This window comes from Manis javanica, chromosome 3 (genome assembly GCF_040802235.1).
Source record: "Manis javanica isolate MJ-LG chromosome 3, MJ_LKY, whole genome shotgun sequence".
Taxonomy (NCBI): Eukaryota; Metazoa; Chordata; class Mammalia; order Pholidota; family Manidae; genus Manis; species Manis javanica.
The window spans coordinates 40,724,416-40,741,719 of NC_133158.1; the positions used below are offsets into that span (position 1 = coordinate 40,724,416).

At 54.8% G+C, this 17,304-nt stretch overlaps 1 protein-coding gene across 16 annotated transcripts in view; it reads right to left on the reverse strand.

Moving 5' to 3' along the window:
* Nucleotides 1–16,860, reverse strand: part of TRPM2 (transient receptor potential cation channel subfamily M member 2) — a 54,714-nt gene extending 37,854 nt beyond the window's left edge. For 2 of the 16 annotated variants that reach the window (XR_012129094.1, XM_073231253.1), the window contains exons 1-6: nt 16,208–16,837; nt 12,414–12,684; nt 11,646–11,734; nt 3,130–3,298; nt 1,578–1,758; nt 183–349 (exon numbers count right to left, since the gene is read on the reverse strand). Coding sequence is in view for 12 of the 16 variants with exons in the window: in XM_073231253.1 (XP_073087354.1) it covers nt 183–349; nt 1,578–1,758; nt 3,130–3,298; nt 11,646–11,734; nt 12,414–12,569 (762 nt within the window). In the remaining 4 variants the exon portion in view is untranslated. Of the gene's footprint in view, nt 1–182; nt 350–1,577; nt 1,759–3,129; nt 3,299–10,220; nt 10,361–11,645; nt 11,735–12,413; nt 12,685–16,207 lie in introns of those variants that run through there. The other 14 variants (XR_012129093.1, XR_012129092.1, XR_012129095.1 and 11 more) reach the window with 14 other exon arrangements.
* Nucleotides 16,861–17,304: the final 444 nt, after the last annotated feature.

Here is a 17,304-nt window from a genome sequence, read left to right on the forward strand (position 1 = left end):
TGTCCTGGGTCACATGGCATGGCTGGGCTAGAGCTGGGTGTCCTGTGCCTCACTCAGCCTCTTCCCCTGACACTGCATTTACCCCAGTGGCCAGACAAGGCCCACCCACAGTAGGCACCCAGTAGGACCCCACCCGTCACCTCCTGTGACCCTGCCACACCCAGGAGTCTGGCCCAGCTCACCGCGGGGTGGATCAGGCTGTCCCGGTTGTGTACCGTGCCCCACGTGGCAACTCCAATGGTGATGATTTCTCCCTTGTTGTAGCTGCTGCTCAGGCTGAAGTCCCGCACTGCCTCACCCACCTGCTTCATCACGCCGGTGTGGGAGCCCCCAGTGATAATCCAGGCCCCTGGGGGAAGGAGCTGAGGGTGTCTCCCTGCTATATGCAAGCCTGCCCCCAGTGCCCCGTGTGTGCCTCCTATGCAGGGTGTCACACGAAGGGGCTTCCAAACTCATTACCAGGTGCCAGTCTCGAAACCGGGACCCAGGAGGAGGCCACACCCTGCGCCTGCCTTCATGTTGCAGCTCCGAGGCCTCCGTTGCCCACCGTGCTTGGGTTGCAGGGGCAGGAATGGAGCCTGCAGGCTGCATCCTCCCTCCCAGCCTCCCTACATCCCCTCTCCATCCCAGCTTCGGGAACTCAGCAACCCCAAAGTTTCTCTTGATTCTTCTATTTCAAGACATGCAAATGTCCCTTCCTCCTCTCAATTTCTGGGGCCAAGATTATACGCCTGTTCCCAGCCACTCAGCCCTGCCATGCCACCCACGCCGTGAAACTTGCAGGGGCCCTGTAGGGGACCCGCTGGCTGGCCTGACCAGCTTTAGGTATCAACACAGAAGAGTGTATGATCAGCAGCGCTGAGCATGGTGGGCCGGCACCAGCTGTGTGCTGCGCGCTCTCGGACGTGAAAACGGCAGGTCCCCAGTGGGGTTGGCTCCTCTGGCCCACGTCCTCGAATGGGAAGCCATGGGGAAGGGGCTGCCACCACCTCCCGCAGACATGAGCAGAAGGCCACCTTTGTCTCTGTTGGGGTCTCTGTCCCAGGGCAATGCTGACGAGAGTGCAGAGACCAGTGCCCAGAAGCCTGTCACAGTGTTGCCAATCAAGACTCAGATTAAGTCTGTTGCGGGGCAAAGACCCAAACTGACGGTGTGGTTCTCACACCCTTTGCTAAAATAGATCCTAGAAAAAGGCTCAGTCCCTTGTGGGGGGCCCTTCTCTCCTGGACCCAGAATCCTTGCTCTCCTGCCACAGCCTACCTGGTGCAGCCCCCTCAAGCTCACATGCCTACTGATCGCTGGTCACTTAGGCCGAGGGCCGCCCCCCGTGGAGCTCCAGGCATGGTGGGCACAGAGTCAGGGCCGCATGCAGCCTTGCCCACTCTGCTCTTACTGGAGCCGTGAGCCTGGGGAAGTATTTAACACTGAGGCCGCTGCCTCCCCTAAGAAGATGGAGATTGTATCCTCCTTGCCTGGAGCTAATGGAAAGATCAGGCAGCAAAGAGTTTGGTGCCTGGGAGCTCTCCCTGACTCCCCATGATTAACACAACCACTGCTGTCCCCTGCCTGGGCCGCACCTGTGGTCTGGGCCACCTTGACCAGGCCCCTGCGGAAGATGCTCCTCAGCCTGGGCTTCATGATGAAGTCCTTGGCCCCGCCTGTCACGGAGATGAGGAGGCTGGGGACGTCCAGGCCCCAGTGCTGGGTCATGAGGCGGTAGATCACGCTGGGAGGCGTGTCCTGGGACAGGCGCACATACTGCGGGAGTCAGGACCCAGGGAGCCCGTGTCAGCCAGCAGCAGTGCAGCTGGGAGACCGCGCCTCCGAGCCCCAGCCCTGGGTGGACCCTCACCCTGGGCCCAGACCTGGAGAGTAGAAGTAACCACACCCAAGTGGGACAGGGACCTTGAGCAACAAAGGGAGCCCAAGCTTGGAAGAGAGCCCGGAAGGCCGGCCCCGCACCCTCGGCACCTCCTGACTGTGCCCTGGGTCAGGAGCCCCCGAACCCCATGCCCATCCTGTCCCTGGGGGCGGGCCTCCTCTGCACCCACAGGCTGAACATGGCCATCATGAAGGAGTGTCTTTCTCCATCCAGCACAGCTTTCTCCCAGCCAGCGCCTGCGGCCTAGCCCCTGGCCCTGGCCCCCCAGGGGTCTGCTGTCCATGCCTCTGGCCCTGACATGCTCTAGGGCTCACTCTTACCCTGAGCCCTGGGCTGCAAAGGATCCCCCACTCTTCTTGGGTCAAACCCAGAATAGCCGTGAGGGTGGCTCACAAGGGACCAGGGCTTGCACGGCACCCGACTGGTGACGGTGTGGATGCAGGGCGGCTCTGGAGCTGATGGGAAGTGGGCGTGACCCCACCCCCAGACCCCTCCTTGTTCAGGCTCTTTTGCCAAGTGTGCAGTGTCTCAGCCACTCAGAAGAGGCGAGGCAGTGGCCACACCCATGCCTGAGAGGTACAGGGTTCCAGAAATAAGCAGCCCCACAGGCCCTGGAGGACAGTAGTGCCCAGGACCTGCATCAGGGTCCTCCAGAAGGCTGGTTGCAGGGAGGGTGTCTGGGGCCCCATCCAGGAGGTGCAGGTGGGGCCAAGAAGCTGTCTGGCAGTGCTCTTGCTCCAGGGACCACCCTGAGATGCACACCTGAGAGCCAGGGCCTCCCTCTGCCACTCCTGCCCCCCTGCAGGCCTGAGGCCCCTGGGGGTCACACTCTGCCACCTGGCACCATCAGCCTTCCCACAGCAGGCCTCTGAGCCACCCCCAGCCTGTCTCCTCACCCCATTCCTCAAGCCTACCCTGACCCATGCCCTGGGTGACCCCTGCTCCCCCCAGGCCCTGGCTAACACCGCCCAGGGCCTCCTAGCCGGAGCTCACACCACTGGGCTTGCACCCTCCTCAGGGCGCTTGCTGCTCCCCACCCTGCTTATTGGTGACCAAGCACTCTGAGATCAGGCACGTTTCCTAACAGCCCTGTGGCGCACTGCCTGCCCCGCCCCTAGTACTGGACAGATGCTGTGCCCCCAGGCTTTTGTCCAGCCTCCCTCTCCACACCAGGAAGTCCTGGCCCTGCAGGTCCCCAGTAGTGGCCGCTGGTCCATACTAAGAGCAATGGAGTGACAAAAACCAACCTTTCCCATCTTCTGGCCCAGGCCTGTGAAGACAATATCACCAAAGGCATCAGTTGGCATCTCCTGGACGTGTTTTTTTGGGTCCCACTGGTTGCCCTGGAAGGCATGGGGCCTGGTGGCCTCCTCCACGTGCTGCTTTTGCATGTAGCCACATTCGCACACCACTTTCCTGCAAAGACCATGCAGTCACCAGAGGTAATGAGACTCCTTCCTGCTCCCCACTGGGGGTGTCAGGGGTGCCCAGTGGAGAGTCAGGACTTCACCCCACCAAGCAGTGACAAGGCACCCCCAGTCATGGTGTTAGTGGAGGTCATGCAGGGGTCAGTGACAAGGTCCCCCTGCCCTTCCCAGCCAGGACAGGATCAGCAGAGGCCAACTGGGGACTAGAACTGCCCCCTCAAGAGGAACAAGATGCCCCTCCCCACCAGCTAACAACTGAGACTAAGGGAGCTTGAATGTCCACCCCCACGAGCAATACTGATGCAGGGCCCTCCTTCTGCACTGACCTGTCATAGGACCAGCTAAAACACAAGATCCAGTCTCATAACATAATACTTAAAATAGTAAGGTTTCAAACGAAAATCCCTAGTCATACCAGGAACCAGGAAAATTTCAACTGGCATGAGAAAACACAGCAGCCACCAAAGCCAAGAGTACATACCTTCTAGAATCAGCCAACAAGGGTTTTTAAGCAGCCTCTTTAAAATGCTTTGACAAGAAATGATGACCATGCTTGAAAAATGAAAAAATATAAACTCTCAGCAAAGAAAAAGAAGATATATCAAATGGGAGTTTTAGAACTGAAGAATGCACAGACCAAAATTAAAAAAAAAAAACTCACAAGATAAACTCAGCACCAGAATGAAGGTGACAGAGGAAATAATCTACAAACTTGAAGACAGAACAATAGAAATGACCCAAAATGAACAACAGAAAGAAAATAGATCTAAATAAATATACACAGAGCCTCTGGGGTCTATGGAACTATGACAAAAATGGAACATCCATGTCATCAGAATTCCACAAAGGAAAGAGAAAGAAGGCAACGTTGGAAAGGTATGTAAAGAAATTATGACCCGTGGGAGTGTTCCTAGGAAGACAGGGTTGGGCTACCATTTAAAAACCAGTCAACATACTATTTGCAGATGACATGACACTGTACATAAAAAACTCCACTCCAAAACTACTAGAACTAATATCAGAATTCAGCAAAGTTGCAGGATACAAAATTAATGCACAGAAATCTGTTGCATTCCTTTACACTAACAATGAACTAGCAGAAAGAGAAATCAGGAAAACAATTACATTCACAGTTGCATCAAAAAGAATAAAATACCTAGGAATAAACCTAAGCAAGGAAGTGAAAGACCTATACCCTGAAAACTACAAGACACTCTTAAGAGAAATTAAAGAGGACACTAACAAATGGAAACTCATTCCATGCTCCTGGCTAGGAAGAATTAATATTGTCAAAATGGCCATCCTGCCCAAAGCAATCTACAGATTCAATGCAATCCCTATCAAATTACTAACAGCATTCTTCAATGAACTGGAACAAATAGTTCAAAAATTCATATGGAACCACCTAAGACCTCGAATAGCCAAAGCAATCTTGAGAAGGAAGAATAAAGCGGGGGGGGGATCTCACTTCCCAACTTCAAGCTCTACTACAAAGCCTCAGTAATCAAGACAATTTGGTACTGCCACAAGAACAGACCCACAGACCAGTGGAACAGAATAGAGACTCTAGATATTAACCCAAACATATATGGTTAATTAATATATGATAAAGGAGCCATGGACATACAATGGGGAAATGACAGCGACTTCAATAGCTGGTGTTTGCAAAACTGGACAGCTACATGTAAGAGAATGAAACTGGATCATTGTCTAACCCCATATACAAAAGTAAATTCGAAATGGATCAAAGACATGAATGTAAGTCATGAAACCATAAAACTCTTAGAAAAAAAAATAGGCAAAAATCTCTTGGACATAAACATGAGCAACTTCTTCATGAATATATCTCCCCAGGCAAGGGAAACAAAAGCAAAAATGAACAAGTGGGACTATATCAAGCTGAATAGCTTCTGTACAGCAAAGGACACCATCAATAGAACAAAAAGGCATCCTACAGTATGGGAAAATATATTCAGAAATGACAGATCCGATAAAGGGTTGACATCCAAAATATATAAAGAGCTCATGCACCTCAACAAACAAAAAGCAAATAATCCAATTAAAAATGGTCAGAGGAGCTGAACAGACAGTTCTCCAAAGAAGAAATTTAGATGGCCAACAGACACATGAAAAGATGCTCCACATCGCAAATCATCAGAGAAATGCAAATTAAAACCACAATGAGATATCACTTCACACCAGTAAGGATCACCACCATCCAAAAGACAAACAATAACAAATGTTGGCGAGGATGTGCAGAAAGGGGAACCCTCCTACACTGCTGGTGGGAATGTAAATTAGTTCAACCATTTTTGAAAGCAGTATGGAGGTTCCTCAAAAAACTCAAAATAGAAATACCAATTGACCCAGGAATTCCACTCCTAGGAATTTACCCTAAGAATGCAGCAGCCCAGTTTGAAAAAGACACACACACCCCTATGTTTATCGCAGCACTATTTACAATAGCCAAGATATGGAAGCAACCTAAGTGTCCATCAGTAGATGAATGGATAAAGAAGATGTGGTACATATACACAATGGGATATTATTCAGCCATAAGAAGAAAACAAATCCCACCATTTGCAACAACATGGATGGAGCTAGAGGGTATTATGCTCAGTGAAATAAGCCAGGCGGAGAAAGACAAGTACCAAATGATCTCACTCATATATGTGGAGTATAAGAACAAAGAAAAACTGAAGGAGCAAAACAGCAGCAGACTCACAGAACCCAAGAATGGACTAACAGTTACCAAAGGGAAAAGGACTGGGGAGGATGGATGGGAAGGGAGGGATAAGGGGGGGAAAAAGAAAGGGGGCATAATGATTAGCATGTATAATGTGTGGGGGGCACGGGGAGGGCTGTACAACACAAAGAAGACAGTGATTCTACAGCATCTTATTACTCTGATGGACAGTGACTGTAATGGGGTATGTGGGGGGGACTTGGTGATGGGAGGAGTCTAGTAAACATAATATTCCTCATGTAATTGTAGATTAATGATACCAAAATAAATCAGTCAACGTGATCCTTCATTTTAGCAGAATGATCATTTGCTTGGATGAGTAAAAAGCATCCAAATTCAAACATCCATTCATATACCACTTGTGACAAACTAGGAATAAAGGGGAGTTTTCTCAATATGATAAGAAAAAACAGCATCTGTGAAAATCCTATGGCTAACAATGATGAAACATGGAATGTTTTACCCCTAAGATTGGGGACCAGACAACGATTTCTGCATTTACCGTGCTCTTAAACACTGTACCAACAGGTCCTAGCTAATACAATAATAAAGAAAGAAAGGATGGAAAAGAAGACATGAAAGTGTCTTTACTCATAGACCTAACTGTGTAGAAAATCCTAAGGAATCTAAAAAAGCTCTAAGAACTGTCAAGTAAGTCTCACAAGTTTGTACGACACAATGTCAACATGACATAAGTCAATTTTATGTCTATGCAGAAGTAACAAACAATTAGAAAGGGAAATTGTTAAAAAATACTACCTGCAATAGCAAAAAAACAAAAAAAGAAGGAAGGAAGGAAGGAAGGAAGGAGGGAGGGAAGGAAGGAAGGAAGGAAGGAAGGAAGGAAGGAAGGAAGGAAGGAAGGAAGGAAGGAAGGAAGGAAGGAAGGAAGGAAGGAAGGAAGGAAGGAAGGAAGGAAGACTGGCCCAAATTTCCCATATTTGGAAAAAAGGTATAAATCTACAGATTCAAGAATCTGAAAGACCACCAAAGAGGTTGAACCCAAAGAGTTGCATACTAAGACACATAATAGTCAAACTTGAAAACTAAAGACAGTGAAAAAAATCTTGAAAGCATCAACACAGAAAAGACACCTTACCTATTGGGGGAAAATAATCCAAACAACAACTGATTTCTCATCAGAAGCCAGAAAGGAGTACCAGAAGGAAGCAGCCCAACATTTTTCAAATCCTGAGAGACATAACCGTCCAACCCAGAATTCTCTATCCAGAAAAAATATTTACCTGTGAAAGGGAAGATATTCTCAGATGAAGGAGAACTAAGGGGATCTACCATGAGCAGGACTACCCTGAAAGATGGCCAAGGGAGGTTCTCCAAGCAGAAAAGAAATGATGAAGGAACGTGGAAACATCCAAAGGAAGAAGGACAATGGTAAGCATCAAAATATGGGTAAATGCGACACATTTGCCTTTTCTTGAATTGTATGAATTATGTTTGATGGTTGAAGCAAAAATCATAACACTGTCTAGCGTGGTTCTTGGTGTATGCAGAGGAAACACTGCAAACAATTATAAGTGGGGAAGGCTAAGTGATGTAAAAGGAAAGAATGCTTCTACACGCCATTCAAACTAGTAAATGTCACCACCAGGAGACAGTGATGGCTATGCGTATATCAGCAGATGGCAGCACATAGTAGATACTGTGATAAGTTATGGGTATATAATGTAACACCTGGAGCAACCACTTAAAAAAAGCTATACAAAGACATATACTCCAAAACAGTACAGATAATCAAGATGGAACTCTAAAAAAATGTTCAAGTCACCTACAGGAGGACAGGAGCAAAGAAATAGCAAAAACAAACTGAAAACCAAAAATAAAAGGTCAGCCTAATATCTCAATAATTACATTAAGTGTGAAATTCTAAATGCACCCATTTAAAAAAAAATAGAGAATGGCAGAGTGGATAAAAAATAAGACGCAGTTCTTTTTTGTCCACGAAAATCTCACTTCAGAGATGATGATGACAGGAACAGAGCACCCGGCAAGAGAGGTTGGCTGGTACCCACACAGCTCGAAGGGATCTAAGGCAGGATGAGGCACAGTGCTGAGGGACAGGCACCGGCCTCAAAAGATTGCACAGCATATGGTTCCATTTTCGTGACATTCTCAAATGAAGAGTTACAGAGATGAAGAGGGCATTAGTGGTAACTGGTGCTGGGACCATGAGACATTTCCATAGCATTTTTGCAACTTCCTGTAAATCTAAACTATTTCAAAATAAAAGGGTTTAGACACCCACACAGTGCAAGCTCAAAGCAGAACCTTTCAGCCCTGGAGCTCACAGCGTGCACGAGGTCCCCCACCTCTGGCCCTCCTGCCAGGCCCCCCGTATAGCGGGGTCATACTGTGGGTTGCCCCAATCTCCAGGAGTCCTCGCTCTGTTCTCTGCTTTTCCCCTGGGGAGAAAGCATCAATAGCTCTTTTAAACCTGCTACTGCCTCTCTTGTGTTGTCTTCATGGTTTGAAAGCTTTTACTTCTTTACTGCTATTCAATGGGGTTTCAGGAGAGAAAGGATAAACATGTTCTTTACACCTTGTTTAATCAGAAATATGCACGTTTTTACATTTCTACTTTGTGCTGGGGTGAAATGGTAGAGAAGACTAGGTACAGATGAGACCAACAAAAGTCTGAAACAAGAGGAAACCCAAGCCTCCATAGAGCAGGGGGAAGACCTCTGGACCCCGGGAAAGACCTCTGGACCCAGGGAAAGACCTCTGCACCCGGGTAAAGACCTCTGAACCCCGGGAAAGACCTCTGGACCTGGAGAAAGACTTCTGGACATGGGGAAAGACCTCTTGACCAGGGGAAAGACCTCTGGACCTGGGAAAAGACCTCTGGACCTCAGGAAAGACCTCTGAACCTGGGGAAAGACCTCTGGACCCAGGGAGAGACCTCTGGACCTGGGGAGAGACCCCTGGATCCAGGGAGAGACCTCTGGACCTGGGGAAAGACCTCTGGACCCAGGGAAAGACCTCTGGACCCAGGGAGAGACTCCTGGACCCGGGGAGAGACCCCTGGACACAGGGAAAGAGGGCTGCTCCTCTGCCACTTACTGCTCGTGTGACCTTGGATTCTCCTGACTGCGTGGCCTCCCCGAGGCACAGCCCGCTGCAGAGGAGGAGGTCACAGGGTGAGGGCCCAAGAGTTTGTGTGTTGGCCCAACACAGCCCCCATGTCCTCCTTAGTCTCTTCCAGTTGGACTATAACAAGCTGGCCCTCTGCTGAGACTATATCTCACATGTACATGGCATTCCCAAGCCTGGCACAGACTGATGACCCAGAAATTAAGCAATGAGAGCTTGCTCCTGAAGTCCAGGCCTAGAGGGGCACAAATGGGATGCCACCATTGGCTCCAGAGGGGTCGAAGAGGGCCCTGGGGAGCGTGCTGTCTAGTTCACTCCCAGCCTGCAACCTGAAGGGGACAACCACCTTCATACTGAAGAAAACTCCAGACATCCACTTCAGTCCTGAGTTTTAGGGATGAGGACTGGCGGTCCAGGGGGGGGATTGGTGGGCCCAAGGTCCCAAGATAGACCGGGAAGAAAGCACGGACAGGGGTGGCAGTGGTGGGAGGGAACGGCAGGTCACGCCGAATGGAGACCCTCCTCCCGGGCTCAGGGCTGATTAGGTATGGGTGGGGGAGGGAGGCGGAGGGCCCCGGTTTGGCAGAGGGAGGGCAAAGGACCCTAACACCCCACTGAAATAGGAAGGCATATGAGCAGGTCTGTTCAGGAAGCTCCCTCTGTGGTGGGTGGGACCCTCACCAGCCCTCCTCTCCTGGCCTTTCCCGGGAAGGGAGGGAAGCTTCCCCTGGCCCCTCGGGAGGGACACGTCCTCATCCCATCACCGGAGTGGCCTGTTTGGTCGGTGACACTGGAGAAAGAGCCCCCCTAGCGGGTGGGTGACCTGCCTCCTGGGAAGGGTCTGCTCCCCTGGCTGGCCTCTGCACGTGGGCTTCCGGAGTGCCCTCCTCGCGCTGCCTGACTCAGGGTCCCTGAGCCTGATGGTACAAGCCAAAAGGCCCCCGTGTGACTGCACCGCACCCAGCTTCCCTTTCCTCCAGGCCCCACTGCACCTCACCATCCACCCCACAACCACCCCGTGTCCCGGTGCCCCAGGACCTCCAGGAAATCGCCATACCTTTTTCAGCTATAAATCCTGCCCTCGCACATGCACTCCTCCCAAGGTTTTGGAACGTGACTTAGGTCACTGCCTTAAGTCATAAGACGTGGCTAGGCAGGAGACTGTGACACCCCATTCACTGTGAACGACGTGGCGACCTGCTCACAGAAAAACATCTCTAGGTGTTCCCAGGACTTCTTCAGCTTCTCAGGCTTTATGTCCCCAGTCCTACATACTGTGACACACACTCAGAGTCACATCTGAGTGAACAAGCCATTCCCTCTGCTGTATCAGAGGTTCTGGGCCATCAGCCTGGGCATGTGGGCAGCCTTCACTAACTCAAGGTCTGCCCCTGGGGCTGCCAGCAGGGAAACAAGGTCTCACAGCGGAGAGTAGCCAGGCTGGGAGTGAACCCTGTGTCCTCAGGGCCTGTTCAGTGACAACACCCTGGATGAATCACAGGGCCCAGAACCCAGCATGGCTGGGACCATTCAGGACCATTCCTGGCTGAGTCCCTACCATAATCCTCCCCTGTGTCCCCAACAGGCTTCTCCCCACTGATCACTCTACAGATGTGAGCTGGGTGGGACTATTTGTCCAGCACAGGAAGTAACAAAGAAACCCTGCCTTGGTCAGAGCTCAGGACTAGCAGGAGAGAAAACCACAAGCCACACAGCCTCAGTGCAACCACCCAGGGGCCTGGAGGAGGCCCATGGAGTCCAGGGCAGTGGGAAGCCACGCTGGGCTGTGGTCAGGGAGGGCTCCACAGCAGAAGCATGTGCTGGGGGAGAAAATGGGGTAGAAGGAAGACTGTGCAGCCTGTGTGCAGCACAGCACAGACTAGGGTGCAGCTGGGGGGACGCCACCCCAGTCACTGCCCCGTGCACCCTCTGGGAGCACCACAACACCAGCTCCAGCACCAGGCTCCAAGGTTCAGGACAGGGAGGCATCCAGGTTTCCTCCAGCTGCCCTCAGGTTCATCTGATTCGTGGGCAGACCCCGGAAAGCCAGCGGCCCAGGAGGGCAGCGTCCAGCGGCTTGAAGGCCAAGCGACGGCTGCTGCCCATGGAGTCTTGGGTCTCCTTGCGAGGGGTCTGGGCTGTGGGCTTTCCCTGAGGCCCCTTCCAGTCCCTGGACCCTATGATGCTCTATTCCAGAGGGAAATAAGCTACTGTAGAGGGGTGCAGTGCGGTGCCCACGCCACGGACTCAGGTCCGAGCACCACTGCAGAGCTGCATCTGCATCAGCCTGGATGTGTGACCTAAACTCTGCAAAGCAGGATGGCTGAGGCCCCTCCCCACAGCCAGCTGGGGGAGACGGGAACTCTCCGAGCATCCCAGGCCTCCACAGACATGGGCTGTGCCCCAGGGCCCAGCCTCACTCTGATCAGCGACTCCACAGGGCAGCAGGGAAAAGGGCAGAAGACACAAAGCAGGCACTCACCCGGCATCAGACAGTTTGGGGCTTTCCACAAAGTACACGCACTCTTTCTTCATGATGTTTTCAGGAATCCACGAACTAAGATGTTCTTGCTGTGGGAAAAGGGCACTTTGAGGCCTCGGGCATCCCGAGCTACACTCTGCGGAGGACCAGGGCCTGAGGCTCTTTTGGACATCTACACTTGGGACAAGCCTCATGGGTCTTTTCTTGGAGAAGTGGGACCTGAGCCCTCCCCCACCACAACACCTCCACGCAGAGGGTCCTGGGTGTGGACTCAGGAGGGAGGGAGCCTGTGGAATCACTTCTTCTTGGCCCAACTGGAATTTCACAGCTCTTTACAGTTCATATGTCAACACGGCCTTTCTTAGGGCCAAGAGGTGCAGTGGCAAGGTGACAGGTAGGGGTGTGGTCACCTGCCTCCATCCGGGCTGAGTGCGGGCCGCACTCCCCTCCTTCCCAGCTGACCAGGGAAGTGAAGCCAGTGCGTGTGAAGCTGAGGGGCCTGCTTCCTGTGCGTGTGGCCCAGTACTGCAGCGTTCACTCAGCACTCTCCCAGTCGGAGGAGAACAGGGACCGTGCAACCCACAGGAGGGGCGGCCCCGCCACTCTTCACTGGCTCCCCGCTCCTCTGAGGGGGCCTTTCTGGGCTGGGGCCCAGCTCAGTGGCATCTCTGCCCAGATAGACAACATGCCTCTCCCTGGGGGACCCCTGTGCCCACAGGGCTCTGGCAAACCAGCCAAGTGGGGCCCCCCTGACGGCCAAAAGCCTACCTTTCCACAGTTGCCATATAGATACTGTGACTTCCCCATCCTGCTGTTGCTTCGTCGGAGATTGGAGACCATGTCCAGGTCCACGACCCTCCTGGGCTGCACCCCGAGGCCCTCCTCCAGCTCGGAGCCATCTTTTCTCGGGGGTGAGGGCTCCATAGTGAGGGCTGCCTCCTCTCCGGCTCCCACCGGCTCCTGCCGGCTCCTGCCTCCCTCAGAACAGCGTTTCCTCCAGCCTGCGAGGCTGTGTGTCCGGAAGGCACCTCAAGGGCTGCTGAGATAGAGCAGAGGGGAAATGAGGTGGTGGCCCGCAGGACCCATCTGCCTACCAGTCTGCACACCTTCCTACCTGCCTGAGCCTTGCCCCAGCTGTGGTCCCAGGCAGGCTGGAGCCCCTGCACCCGAGGGCGGTTGCCCATCCATGATGTAGCAGCCTGAGAAGGAGCCCAGTCTAGCCCACCATGGCCCAAGGGCGCCTGACAGTACAGGAGCCCCGAGACCAGGGGGCAGGCCTGGTCAGTGCGCAGGTGCACACACGGCGCTGCAGTCATGTTTCCGAGCATCAGCTCACTGCTTTCATTGTCCAAGAAGGAAAAAAGCCTCCACTACTGTAAAGGAGGCTTCAGGGGCAGCATAGCGCTCCCCCTGAGACAAGTCTGACATATAGAACAAGTCCCATGTTCCTAAGCCCAGTGCTCCTGGCCGGGACAGGTCTCCGTCACAGAAGACTGCCCTCAGTTCACAAATGCAAAAACAAACATGTGCACCCCACAAGGTCACCCACAGTGTCACCCTGGTGTCATCCATGGAGGCACATGCCCCCCATCGGGTGCTCCAAGGCATAGCAGGGGGCCTCTTGGAGCAAAAGAACAGGTCACAGGGCATCACTTCTCTCCTGCCCAGAAGCCCTTTCTGCCCACATCACCTTCCACCACCGTGAGGGTCACTCACAGCTGGCCTTTCTCTGCCCACCTATCTGGCTTCAGCCTGAGGTCACTGCCCTCTGTGGAGCTACCGGCATTGGTCGGGGAGTGAGACACTGCCAGCTCTTAACTGGGCCACCTGGCCAGCCCTCTTCAGAGCCACTTAGCTCAGTGCTGGGCACTCAGGGTTGAGCCACCTGGCTGCTGACCTTGGGCAGACACCCTCAGCTACACCCAGAGCTCAGGCCACCCCTTCCCTGGCAGCTCCCTCCCTGCTTGCCCCTTGACCAGGCTCACTCCCAGCCCCCAAGCCCACTGGGAGGAAGGGTATAAGCCCTTGTGTGAGGGCACCACGGTAACACAGAACCCGGGCGCAGCTGTGATAGCCCCTCTGCGGGGGGGATGGTTGGATCCGGGTGACCAGCACAGGCTGGGAGAGGCTGGGGGTGCAGCTAGGAGCCTCCATCGTGGTGGACACACACCTGGCAATGGCCCAGAAGCAGCAGAGGGGGCCTGGGGGAGCCTCCTTCCCAGAGAATGCCTGAGGGGTCATGAGCTGGATGCAGGGGCTGGTGAGGCTTGGACAGAAAGGAGAGACCACCCGCTGCCCAGGGGCTGGGAGCTTGGCCGAGTGGCACTCACACCTAGTGCTGTGGAGGGCAGGACTTGGAGCGGTGGGATTGAATACTTGGGCACAGCCATTCCTAAGCAAGCTGCCCATGCAGCTTGGCTTCTCCTAAATGCTTACAGTGAAATCGAAATGGGGAGTGGCTGAGAGGTGGAGTTTCTAGTCAAAAAGGAAGCGGAACTTACAAATTTGGGAAATCCCCAGCCCATCCACACTGAAAGGAATGAAAAGGCTTTCCTCAGGAGAGCAGACAAAGCGTGTGGCACATTTCACACAGATGTCAGACTGATGGCCACCCCAGGAAGCTGGTGCTTTCATCTGGACGGTAGGGACACAGTCAGCCCCATCCACAGCAGCAGTAATGACCCGAGGCATTTCAGAGGTCATGGGGCTGCCACCATCACAGGCCCCAAGTGTGAGGGCCTAGGGGCAGAACGATTTCAAAGGAATTGTGGGGCACTGAAGGCTGGAACCCAGGCCATGGGTCCGCAGCCTCTCACCCCTCCCGTTATGGGCTCAGCTCCTCGAACTCTAGCACTGAGCCGCGTAGTGGCCCCAAGCATGGCCCAGCAAGGCCTGGCATGGTGACACCTATGGGATGCTGTCTCTGCCCGCATGAAGAGTGTTCACGTCTGGGGGTCACGGTGCCTCTCCCCGGATGTGAAGGATGGGACCACCTAGCACCTTGGGCACCAGACCTAGCAGAGCCACCACCAGGGCAGTGCCAATGGAGCCGTAGCAGGGGCAACCCCAGACCCAGGGAGCCACGGGATGTGCTTCCAGCCCAGGAGAGCTGCGGATGCAGATGGGGCCGCCCCCAGCAGAGCCATCAGAGGGGGACCACCACCCCAGGGGTGTAAGGTTCCAGACTTGCTTGGCCCTGGGACCCCTTCCTTCTTCCCCACCGCTCCCTCTGGGCTGGGCCTGTCTGTCCTGTGCTGTCCAGGTTCCGCACCCAGGCTCGCAGCTGGAGAGGAGTTGGCCTCAGCGTGAATGCACCTGAGCCTCACCCAGACCTGATTTGGGTGAGGTGGAGGCAAGACTCCAGAGTGACGCTGGGATGAGGGAGACCTGGGGGCAGCTGGGATGGGCGGGTGTGTTTATGAGCAAGAAGGTCATGAGATTGTGGGGTCAGGGGCAGAGTGCTAAGGTCTGAATGTGTTCCCCTAAATTTCCAATGTCAAAACCTTGTCCCCAAGGTGATGGTATTAGGAGGCAGGGTCTCTGGGAGGTGCTGAGGTCCTGATGGGACTTGCCTCTATCAGGGGGTCCCCAAAGAGCCCCCTTTGCCCTCCACTGTGTGAGAACACACAGAGATGTCTGCAGCCTGGAAGGGGACCTGGCCCACCGTGTTGGCACCCTGATCTGGGACTTCCAGCCTCCAGAGCTGTGAGAGATGAACCTCGGATGTTCATGAGCCCTGCAGCCGTGGTATTTTACAGCAGCCAGGTGGTAGAACCGAGACATTGCAGGAGCCAGAGCTGGCTAGGGGTCCCGGGGGCTTCCCAGCACACACTCAGGAGGGCAGAGGTTACTGTGCCCCATACCTGGGGGGCCCTCACAGGGTGTCTGCTGTCCTACACAGGAGCTCGCCCGGCCTCCTCACCCCCACCTACCCCCACCCCAAAGACTCAGCAAGGGCTTTTACATGTGAGGGTGGCCATGGGCACGCTGGCCTGGACCTGAGCGCACACTCCCTCCACCTCTCTCTGAAGTGTGTGCTATAGCCCGAGCTCCTGGGGCAGGGCAGCCTCTGAAACCCTGGCAGAGAGCACTATCTACACTGCGAACAGCGGAGGCCAGTGAGGGGAAGGAGAAACCGAGGACAAACGGCCAGGTGGTCTTGTCAGGATTCAGAACGAGAGCCTGAGATGGCAGAGCCCCTCAATTCCCCAGGTCGTAGCACAGCACTGGGTAGAGATGGCCCTGGATACTGTGGGAGCCCTCGCCCTGGGCTCCCTGCCTTAGCAGGGGCTACAGCCAGACCCATGAACCTGTGCTCGACACCGGACCCCCAGCTCGCGCCCAGAGCCCGCTCCAGCACCCCGCCAGAGCCCAGGTCCCCGCACCCCGTGGCAAAGGAGCTCCAGCCTGCGGTTTGCTTGTGTTCACAGCTGGGACTGCACCCCTGGACCCCCGTGTACCCGCCCCCGCGCCCCTGGGCACCCTCCCCCACACCGCCTGCGCCTCCGATCCCGCGCGCCCCCTCCCTGCCCGCACCCCCGCCCCAGCGCCGGGTCTGCTACCTCGTCGCCGGCCCTGGTGATGTCCATCCGGCCCGGCGCGCGCACCTGCTCGGAGAGGGCAGCGTCCCCGCGTCACTCGCCCCGCACTGTCCGTGTCGCCCGCGGCGCGCTCTGCGTCACCGGCCGGGAGAGCGCAGCCTGCCGCGCCCCAGGTCCCGCGTCCCGGTCCGGCCTCCCCAGAGACCCCAAGCGGGGCACCGTCCTGGGTGTTCGCGTCCCGAGGGGCTAGTGGCAAGTTTCTCCTTTAAAGGCGCGATGGCAGCTACTCTCCTCGGCCCAGAGCGGCTTGGGGTCGGGGGGCGGGGTTGAGGCTGGGAGGCTGAGGCAGGAGCGGGCGGGGACCCAAGTGAGCCCGGCCTGGGTGAGCCACTTCCCCAACGGCCTCAGGACGCCTGGAGACTCCGGCAGCTGCCTCACCCCAGCCCTCTGGCGGGACCCCAAGCCAGGACATTCCCAGTAAGGCAGGACCCAAGGGGACAGGGAGCCAGAAAGAGCCAACCACACAGCACCCAGGTGTAGGGCAGGTGCTGGCCACTGGCCACAAAAGCCTGAACTTGGCGCTGCTTACACGGCCGCATCTGTCCTGCTGCTGGAGGACCCGTAGGGTCCGAATCCCGACTCTGGACCAGAGCTGATGGCAGCTTTCCCTAAAGGTCCAAACCCCCAGCCACAATTCTCTCCCCCACACAAAGTAATCTGCCACCTCCTCCCCAAATGCTAGCCTTCAATGCCCCACAGCACCCTCTCCCTCTATCTGGGCCCCAAGGGGCATCCAGGGAAGTGCAGAGGGTCCTGTACTCCCCAGTCCGGGACCTTAGGGGCTGCTGGCTGACTCCAGGCTCAGCAGCCACCCCCTCACCCCCACCCCCTCCTGGTGCGCTGACCCTGCCAAGGAAGTCTAGGCTCCTGCCTTCACTGCCCTGCCTCTCAGCTAGGGAGTCAGCCTTTAGGACTGAGGGTCCAAGGGACCCCATCTGCTATCCCAGCCTCCAGAGGTCTGTGTGCAGCTGGGGGAAGGTGCCCGAACCCATCAGTGCCTTTGTGCAGGCAGCACTTTCTCGGCTCTTCAAGATGCGTTGATAGGTACAAAGGTGCTA